Raw genomic sequence first — 9914 nt, 5'->3', positions numbered from 1 at the left:
GCCCCGCTCTTCACTATGGGATTCTAGGCAGGGCTCCACTCCTGACCACGGCCCCAGCCCCTCACTGGCGGCGTGTGGGTGGGGTCTCCACCCTGACCACGCCCCCAGCCCCTCACTGGAGGTGTGTGGGTGGGGTCTCCACCCTGACCACGCCCCCAGCCTTCTTTGAGGAATTCTAGGCCAGACTGCACCTTCCAGCCACACCCAAGATCATTATCTATTCTGTTGGCATTGACTTCTGTCAGTACACCTGGCCCCTTGTGACTTTCCAGTTTCAAGTTTTATTTTTATTTTTTTTTAACTTTGCTTCCTCTTAATTCGAGCACTCCTGACCTAGTTCCTTCCTGTGACGTTCAAAACAGTTCTCAGCTTTTACCGGGTGTCCGCATCTCTGGAGGAGTTGATCCTGTCTTAGTTCCTGCGGCAAGTAGGCTCCAGATTCCAGCTTCTAACCCGCTTTCAGAAGGTCCTGGTGCTGGGCTCCAGTGACCGCTCTTTGGAAGCCCTGACTTTAGTCAAGCTGACTCAGTTCTGTCCATGCCACAGGCTAAAGCGCTCTTTCTGGTACAATGTCTTAATGAACGGGCAGGAGGGCCATGCCTGTCACCCTAGCAAAGGGGAAGCTGAGGCTGGAGTGTCTATCTCAAAAACACAACAAACAATATATATTACATACGTATATATTATTTTGCAATCCGATGTATGCTTATTTTTATTGATAACCTATGCTGTAAAGCGATAAAATGACAGTAGTAAAATACACTTCTAATATATGTAATAAATTTCTTTAATGTACACATTCCTATAGCCCAGGTTGATCTCTTTAAATCAACATATAGTTGAGGATAACTCAGACCCAGCACTGGGGAGGCAGAGGCAGGTGGATTTCTGTGTTCCTAGAACTCGTAGACCAGGCTGGCCTCAGACTTGGAGATCCGCCTGCCTCTGCCTCCTGAGTTCTGGGCTTATAGCTGTGTGCCACCACTGCCCGGTTGTGGGTTTTTTGTAGTTGTTTTTGGTTTGGGTTTTTGTTTTTGTTTTTTTCTTTTTTTTTTTTTTCGAGACGGGGTTCTCTGTGTAGCCCTGGCTGTCCTGGAACTCACTCTGTAGATCAGGCTGGCCTCGAACTCAGAAATCCGTCTGCCTCTGCCTCCCAAGTGCTGGGATTAAAGGCGTGCGTCACCACCGCCTGGCGTTGTTTTGTTTTTTTTTAAGGTAGGGTCCCACTATGTAGCCCTGGCTAGGCTAGAACTTGCTATGTAGACCAGGCTGTCCTTAGCCTAGAGATTTGCTTGCCTCTGCCTTTGATGTAGTGTCTGCCTGGGGTGCTCCTGAGCCTCATGTCTAGGCTCTGCCCCTAATATCCGATTGGCTGTAGTAGAGACTCTAGGCCCCGCCCCAACTCAGTCCCCTGCAGACGCTCCTCCCTCTGGTTTGTTGGAGCTGCCCTGTTCATCCCTCTATGGACGCTTGGAGGCGCTGGTGAGTCGTACTTCACCTTAGCCCCACCCCTGTTACCCAATTGGTCAGGTTCCTCCTTTTGCTGAAGCCCCTCCCTCCGCCCCCATACTGCACGTGAGCACAGGTCCTTCCGGCACCGGACGCCCGAGGGCGCTCGCAACTCCCTTGAGTAGGTGCCACCCTAAGCCCAGTCCTTATATCCGATTGGTTAAGAGCTCCGCGTCGACGCCAGGCTCCGCCCAGACCCCGCCCCCTCCTCCGCCCTGTAGTGCGGGCGGCGCTTGTTGTTCAGCGGCGGCGGCTGAGCTCGGGTGCATCCTCGGGCCCGCCGCCGCCGCCGCCGCCGGAGCGCTCGGCCATGGAGCTAGAAGTGCCGGACGAGGCGGAGAGCGCCGAAGCGGGGGCCGTGACGGCGGAGGCGGCCTGGTCTGCGGAGAGTGGGGCGGCGGCAGGTAAATGCGACCCCCCCGTCGCTGCGATGGGCTCGCCCCGCTCCCCCGCCGTGGCGTGTGGTCTCGCCCGCCCGCTTCGCGCTGGGCTGCGGCCCGCCGGGCTGATCCATTTTCACGCGCGGCTCGGGGGTGCTCGCGCGCTCCCATTGCATGCGCGGGGGAGGGGGCATCAGCGCTCGGGCCGAGGAGGCTGCACCGCCCCGCCCCGCCCCGCCCCGGGATGCGGGGCTCGCAGCGCTCGGCCCGTTTTAGGGTTCTTGGGTGACGCGGTGGAGCCGCAGGCGGGCGTGGGTGCGGGTCTTTATCCTGGCAGCCTGTGCATGCAGCCAGCTCCTCGATGCATGCAGTAGCGGTGAAGCGGTCCTCCGCTTTGGAGGTAGAGGGGACCCGTTTTGGGGCATTCTCTTGCTGCAGGGGATAAGAGACAAGTGAGTCATAGCTGCTCCTTTCAGTGTGTGGCCAATGGCTTCTCCACAATGTGTGGGATACTGGAGCACCCTCATTCTAATGGGGGACTCCACCTGCGGACCCTGCCTGGCAAGGAAGGGCGAGTATGTCCTCCATGCCACCCCCTTTGCTGTGCTGTCAATCTTGAAACTATCACCTTCTGCTCCCTCCCTGCTACACACCACTGATCACCAATGTGTGGGCCTCAGTTTGCCTCCCTCTAAAATGGGGGCTGCGGAAGGATAAAGAAATGATGTTGAGGTGCCTTCTCTGTCCTGGCTGGGTGAGCAGATGTCCCGTCAATTCCCCAGCCTCCCAGACCCTTCTCCCTGGACTCTGACTGCCTTGCTATGGTAGCCTGTGGGGCCATCCAGCTTCCTTGTCATAAGCAGTCTCTGGGCGTGTGTTCTGTAGGCAGGGCGGTGGGTATGCACAGCTGAGAGAGAACAGACTGCTGTTTTCTCCATCGAGGTCACAGGAACTTTCTGGATTCACAGAACTCTAGGCTCCTCCAGTAGTGCTCTGTGGCTGGCAGTTGCAGTTAGGTCTCTGGACACACATAGCCTTCCAGGGCTCTTCCTAACTGCACTCATGGAAGACTAGGAGGGAGGACAAGCCAGTGGTCCCCAACCCCAGACGCTCAGCTTTCTGCATGCCATTGGGAACCCATGGCAGCTAACCTGCTTCCAGACACCTGCCTTTCTGTGCTGTCACCTGGTGTCCTGTGCCATGTTGGAGAAGTTGTGCAGGGGAGAGCAGGGCCCTTGAGTGTCAATAAACCTGATAGTGGCAGGCCTCAGTTCCCACGGCAGCCTTGCCAAACATGTTCCCTGTATGGAGCTGTGTTCTCCATCACTGGGGGCTGGGGGGTGACAAGTTAGCTGGAGCAGACAAGGTCTGTCAGCGAACTGTGGATAAACCTGTGTCAGACCCCCAGGGGCTGTTCCTCCCGGAAGTTCCTTTTCCTGCCTAAAGTCCCGTTAGTCATCCACATAGCGTCCCGTAGCTGCCCTTGAGTCCCAGCCTCCAGCCAGGCTCCCTGATGTGCCCCACCTGGAAAACGGAGAAGCCATCTGGACCTACTCTGACCTTGGGCTGAAGCATCCAAATCCTGACTGCCTTAAAGGAGTCAGTTGCATTTATCTACCACCAACTGTATGCCTGACTCCATGTGAACCTGGTGGGTGTCCAGTGTTGGTGTCCCCAGCCACGTGGGGGCGGAGGTCAAAGGCAGGAAGAGCGAGCCCTACCCTGCTTCCCAGAAGACCTGGTGCTCTGGGTGCCTGTCTCCCCTGCAGTCCTGTCAGCAGTCTGTTATCTGCTCTGGTAATTCCCACCTATCTGATGGGAAGGAACCTATCTCTCTGGTGTTTGGAATCGAGTTACATTGTCTCCTTACTCCAGAGGCCTGGCCCAAAAACCGCCTGCCTGCTGCCGTCCTGTGCTGCTAGGGCCCTTGTGCGGTTTGTGGGTGGGTGGTATGGTTTGGGAATCCTGGGTCCTAGGACACAGGACTGGTAATCTGTCTGGGCTTTGCTGTGAGTGTTCCTAGGCTTTGTCTTCCCCCAGTCTAAACTGCGGCGAATTATGTCAGTGTTGCTTTTAAAATCAGCCAGAGCCTGCCTCCATCTCCAGCCCGTGCCTCTGCTGGCCCAGCGTTATCGTCCTTCATTTTGTTTCCACCAGCTCTCCCTTCATATGGAGCCCCTCCCTCTGCCCACATCGCTGCCTGGTCCTCTCCCCAACCCTGTCTACTTGCACCCTCCATGCCAGCCACAGGAACCTCTATGCTCCTGCAGCGGCTCAGCACCAGGCAGGGTGGCATTCAGCAGGTACGCAGCGACTGCCAAGGTGTGTCAGGTGACAGACACCACAGACCAGTAAAAGGTGGTGACCTCGGTGTCAGGGTCAAAGCTGTTGGCTTCAGAGACAAAAGGCTCAGTCAAGTCTTGCCCTGGGTGTTCTCCTGAGATCATGCGATTCAGTGACTCCTGCCTCAGTCTCCCCAGTAGAAATTGGCTCTGGGCCCTTCCTGGGTGTGACGGTTAGACTGCTCGGGTCACGATGCTGATGTGCACAAGAACATGGTAATGCTGGGGCAGGGACTGGAGTAGTTGCAGCCTTTTGCTAGGTTTTGTCAATAAAGTTTTATCGGCACATGGACTATGGCCATCATCCCACAGGGTGGCCTGGCTGCCTCTCTGTTCATCTGTGGAGCTGGGCAGCTGCAGTTGGGACTGCTGGTCACACAGACACATGCAGGTTCAGTCTGCTTCCCTTGGAAGGTGTTGGTCAGACTCGGGAGCCCATTAGATACAGGTCAGCTGTCATCAAGGTGAATTAAGCTAGGTCCTATGAGTATCCGCCTGTGCAGAGAGCTGGCCTAGGGCATAAGTCCCTGGGCTCTGCCCTGGTGCCATGTCAACCAGCTGTGGTGGATAGCACCTGTCATCCCAGCACTTGGGAGGCGGAGGCCTGAGCGCCAGGAATGGAAGGTTAGCCTTGGCTACATGCTCAAAGGAGTCAGTCCTCTCCTACCTTGCAGGCCCTGGGCTAGAATTCAGCTGCTCAGGCTTGGCGCAGGCTCCTTACTGACTGAGCCAGCCTGCTGGTCCAATGTTGGTGACCTTTCTTGAGCCTCTATTGTGTCTGGTAGGCTAGGGGCTTTGATGGCCGGGGCCTGGCCTGGGGGAGCTATCACGGAGGATTTGAGACCCAGCCTGCTCAGAGCCCTGTGCTGTCTGTGCTCGTGTGTATGTGCCACAGGTTTGGGGAACCTGGACGTGGCAGCCTGGGTGAACTAAGGCCACCCTGGCCTTGATCATGGAAACTGTGTCCCTTGAAAATGAATGTGGCGAGGTGGCGAGGGGTCTGCTGGGTCTGTGTGGGCCATGAGTCCGCCGCTGCGTCCTGACTGTCCTGCTGCTGGACTGAGGTCATCCCTGCCCTGGTCATCATGCAGGTGAAGACCTCAGCACAGGTTACGCCGAGCTGGGAACTAGCTCAGAGGCATTGCAAAGCCTCAGCATTGCAGGCTGATGGACCTTTCGCTGTCACAGGCCTTCAGGGTCCTAACTCCCCACAGTGGCAGTGGCTCATGTGCCTGTCTTTGTCAGGGTGTAGGGGAGCGGGATTTGGGGAGCAAGGAATCCCCAGTCTACCGAGTAGAGGTGCACATGCACACTGAGCAAGTTTGGACTGAGTGGCTAGCCCTCTGAGGGCACGGGGGTCCAGGGGCTTCACTGCACTGGTGTCGACCCGGGTTCGAGATCTGATAGAGGCTGGGTACACTGCGACGAGGGGACCAGTGGGCTCAGTGGGCTGGGTGCGTGCAGGAGCTCAGCTGTGGCCGCCATACGTAAATCTGAACTGGTACTTGTTTGTTTTGGAAGTTTTTGGCCACTCTGGCCCTGTCACCACTGCCTGCTCCATCTGACCTCCCTGGCCATTTTTCTTAGCTTGGATGCCTTTGTTCCCATGCCAAACACAACTTGTGCCTCATGTTCTTAAAACTATCTTTTCTGTTGCCAGTCGTGCAGTCTTTTGTTGGTTTGTAGGAGCTCTTTGTATATTGTAGACCCTTTCACCTGTGACAGCACTGTGCATCGCACCAGTCTTCTGGTGACTACTGACCATCAGCAAATTTTAGTTTCTCTGTTGTCAAGAGTGTCCATCTGACTGGTAACAGCTTCCCGGTTTTATATCATAGAAATTCTCCAGTTTCTTAATCTTCTCTATCCCTTTTTTTATTTTTGTTACTGTCTTATGTAGCCCAAGCTGGCCTCAAACTTACTATTTAGCGCAGGATGATCTGAGACTACCGATTGTCTTTCCTTCCCCTCCTGTGTGCGGGGTGACTGGCGTGTGCAGCCACAGCTGGCGTATGAGGTGCCTGGGTCACGTGGTGGTGAGGATGGTGCCCAGATCCTGGGGCATGCAGGGAAAGCACCCCGTCCACTCAGCTTGACCCCAGCCTCCCTTTTTCCCTCGTGTTTTCTGAGTTGGGGTGGGGGTGTGTCTTGTAGCCAGGCTGGGGGCACACACACACACAAAAATAACCAGGAATTCTGTACAGTGGACACTGTGCCCCTGGGGTCACATGTCCTGGTGGGGCACAGCGGGGCCCCTCTGCCTGTGGCTTTGGTGGGGTTGCCTTTCCTGATGTTCAGCTCTTTGGGACCATCTCTGGCGCCTTCTCCTCTCTCCATCACTGGCACTGAACAGTGTCCAGCTACTTGGGGACCCATAAGACCATGGGTGGCCTGGTTGCCCTGCCTGGCCCGGCTTCCTGTTTACCTCCCGGAGCTGACCAACAGGGAAGCACAGGGTTTGTCTTGTGTGATGGGTCAGAGGGACAGTCACCCTGGAAAACAAGGGCAGCAGGGTCCCAATGTCCACCTGGGGCCCCACCCCACCCCGCTGCCCTGCCAGATGCCTGTACTGCCAGTCTCAGCAGCTCCTAAGGGCCTGCAGTGTGTGTGGCTGTCCCCACCTCTCAGCCATCACCACCTCGTGACTTCCTTTCCTCTCTTGTTCCAAAGAGGTGACGAGTGTTCCCAGGACAGGCGGGCTGGGAGGAAGTGCTGCCCAGCTCTGCTTAGAGCCCAGGCCTGCCCAGTCAGGAGGCTGCACATGGTTGTCCCTGGGTGCTTCCCGGTCACCCACCTGCCGCGGGAAAGCTGTTGGAGATGTGTGAGAGAGGCAGGCTGCCTGCTTCACTCAGCCTCTCTGAACCCTAGGTGGAGTTCACACCTGCACTAGGCTGCAGTGCTCAGGTGCGGACTCAAGGCTTGTGTTACAGTCAGTCGTCACCCCGCCATCTGTCCGTCCGTCTGCACTGCAGCTAGCTCTGCCAGGCTAGCTGCATGTACTGTGGCCAGGCATGTGCTGCAGTCCCTCCTCTCCTGTGACTTTATATGGACTCTGGGCACTGGACTTGGGTCCTCAGGCCTCTTGCACCTTCCCCTGCTGGCCTCAGTAGGGCTGTATCAAAACTCTGCAGTCTCATTCCAGAACCTTCCATCACCCCACCCATTTCTCAGCACCTCCTGGCACTCACGAGTCCACTTCCTGTCTGGGAGCCCAAAGGGTGTGGCTTTTGTGTCCTGGTCCCTCACCAAGTCCCATTCCTTCAGGTCCCTCCACAGTGTGGGCTGTAAGAGCCTCACTCCTGTTCATGGCAGAGTAATACTCCAGCATGGGGACAGGATGCCCTGCTGTGCCATTCCGCTGTGGACACTCGTCCATGTTTCCTTGGTGTTGGCTGTTTTCGGAAAGTCCCACAGGGACTGTGCACAGGGTTTGGGTGGATCAGGCTTTTCACTTCCCCTGATGGCTGTCTGAGGGTGGACTAGCTGACTCACAGAGAAGCCCTGTGTCCGAATGAGGACAAGCCAGGCTCGCCCACAGCCACCAGATCCTTCTTCCCTGCCTGCTGCAGGTGGCTTCCTGTGACTAACTTCACTGACATTGGTGGATGCTTTTAATTGTTGACATTATGTATGTATCCGTCATGCCTCTGTGTGGATGCTGCCCCAAGCGGACAAGGTCCGTGGTCAACTTGCAAGAGTTCCTTTTCTCTTTCTACCATGGGGTCCTCGGGTTTGAACTTAAGCTGTCCAGCTGGCAGCTGGCACCCGAGCCTGTTCTGGCTCATGATGCCTGTTTTAGGAAGCCTCTCATGGTGGCTGGTTCGTTGTTTATGTATGTGTGTGTGCGCGTGTGTCCGCATGGGGGTGTGCTCACTATGGTGCCAGTATGTACTGTGCCAGATCCCCTGGAACCAAAGATATAGGTGGCTGCTAGTCACCGTGTGGCTGGTGGACATCAAACTCAGGCCCTCAGGCCACCTCCTCACACCATCACTGCGACTGTCCCTTCTTTTTATGTTTTAGACAGGGTCTCCCTGTGTAGCTCAGGCTGGCCTCAAACTCCCAATCCTGCTGTCTCAGCCTCCTGAGAGCCAGGGTGACAGAGCCAGGATGAGAGCAGGATGACTGACCAGCACACCCACCGTGTGCTGGGTGAGCCGTGCCCCTAAATGGCCTCAAAGGCAGCATCCTGTATGGGCAGGGCCGTCCCCTCTGAGGAGGCTTCTCTTCCTTTGTGTGTCCCTGAGGTGAACAGTAGATGCCAGTTAGGAGGCGGCTGTGATCTGGCTGTGGTTCACGCTGCAGAGATGTTTAGAGGATAGGCGGGCTGAGTAAACAGCCACAGGAGAAAGGGACTGGGCAGGAAGGGTCGTGTTGTCCCTGAGCCCTAAACAACAGCAGACACCTGCACGGAGGTGCCAGTGGCCAGAGCGAGGAATGGAACCAGCTGTGCAGCGGTGCCGTGGGCAGACATGCTGACTTGGGGTAATGATGGGACAGCACATGGTGGCCACTGGCACCTGGGACAGTCCATTCACACGTAGGTTCTGTCAAAGCCAGAATGGAACACCCTGGTGGAAGGAATTATCAGAAATGCAAGGAGCTCTGGGGACTGGGTAGACGTGGACTGGGAGCCTCTCATGCCAGGCAGCAGCAGACCTTGGTCCTGCCCTTCCCACAGCCCGTCCTGTGATCCAGGCTGTGGTCTGGCTTCCAGGCCGTGCAGGGCTCCGCTCTCCACCTAGCACTGGGACCTGTCTTCTTGAGAACATTAACTTAGGGTCAACCCTCCTCCCCCAAGTCCCTGGGGAATGCCTGAGGGCTCAGGGGGCAGGCATCTGTGCAAGCTCGGTGGTCGATACCCTGCTTCAGCAACCTCCCATTGCCCACACACCACAGGAGGCACCAGCTTGCTATGGAGCCCAGGCTGGCCTGTCATCCCCTGCCTCAGATTCCTGGGCGCAGAGAGGATGGTTGTGAGTGAAGCGCTATGGCTGAGGTCTTCATTTCTGACTGTCTGAGCTGTCAGAGCAGACTCGTGTACTGGACAGTGGTACAGCAGTAGGGGACAACACTCGCTCTCGGGGTCCATGGAGTCCAAGGGTCCAGTACTGTTTTGTCTGTGCAGTGGGATAAAGATTAACCCACAGAAAGAGTGGGAGCCTGGGGCTGGGGTGGCTCCGTCAGGATTCGGCGGATTCCGGCAGATTCTTTCTATAGACTGCTATCCTGTCCCGTCATGCTGGCCGCCTCGGCCCCTAGGGTCCAGTTTTCTCTGCAAGTGACAGACGCAGTGTGCCCAGCCAGGTGGCATTCTGCTTACCAGGGAAAGGTGGTCACTTACAGGCACCCTGAAAGCAGCCTTAGGAAATAAGGCCTCATGTAACCAAGGCTGACTCAAGGTCACTGTGTACATGAAGATGGCCCTCTTAACTGCATGAAGTAGACCTTCTCCTGATCTCACTGCCTATACCTCCCTGTGCAGGGATGGCCAGAAGCCAGCAGCTCCACATTGCTGTGTCGATGCACCGTCCTTCTGTCTCCTCCTCCGTCTCCTCCTCCTCCATCTCCTCCTCCTCCATCTCCTCCTCCTCCATCTCCTCCTCCTCCATCTCCTCCTCCTCCATCTCCTCCTCCTCCATCTCCTCCTCCATCTCCTCCTCCTCCATCTCCTCCTCCTGCA

The 9914-nt window shown here is 56.5% G+C and overlaps 1 protein-coding gene across 5 annotated transcripts in view; it reads left to right on the top strand.

The window, feature by feature from the left end:
- Positions 1 to 1723: 1723 nt before the first annotated feature.
- Positions 1724 to 9914, top strand: part of Pip5k1c (phosphatidylinositol-4-phosphate 5-kinase type 1 gamma) — a 32092-nt gene continuing 23901 nt past the window's right edge. For 2 of the 5 annotated variants that reach the window (XM_028771804.1, XM_028771802.1), the window contains exon 1: positions 1724 to 1913. In XM_028771804.1, coding sequence (XP_028627637.1) covers positions 1820 to 1913 — 94 coding nt within the window. In that variant the 5' untranslated portion in view covers positions 1724 to 1819. The remainder of the gene's footprint in view (positions 1914 to 9914) is intronic. The other 3 variants (XM_028771801.1, XM_028771805.1, XM_028771803.1) reach the window with 2 other exon arrangements.

This window comes from Grammomys surdaster, unplaced genomic scaffold (assembly GCF_004785775.1).
Source record: "Grammomys surdaster isolate TR1022 unplaced genomic scaffold, NIH_TR_1.0 209, whole genome shotgun sequence".
Lineage (NCBI taxonomy): Eukaryota > Metazoa > Chordata > Mammalia > Rodentia > Muridae > Grammomys > Grammomys surdaster.
This window is presented reverse-complemented; position numbering and strand designations above follow the sequence as displayed.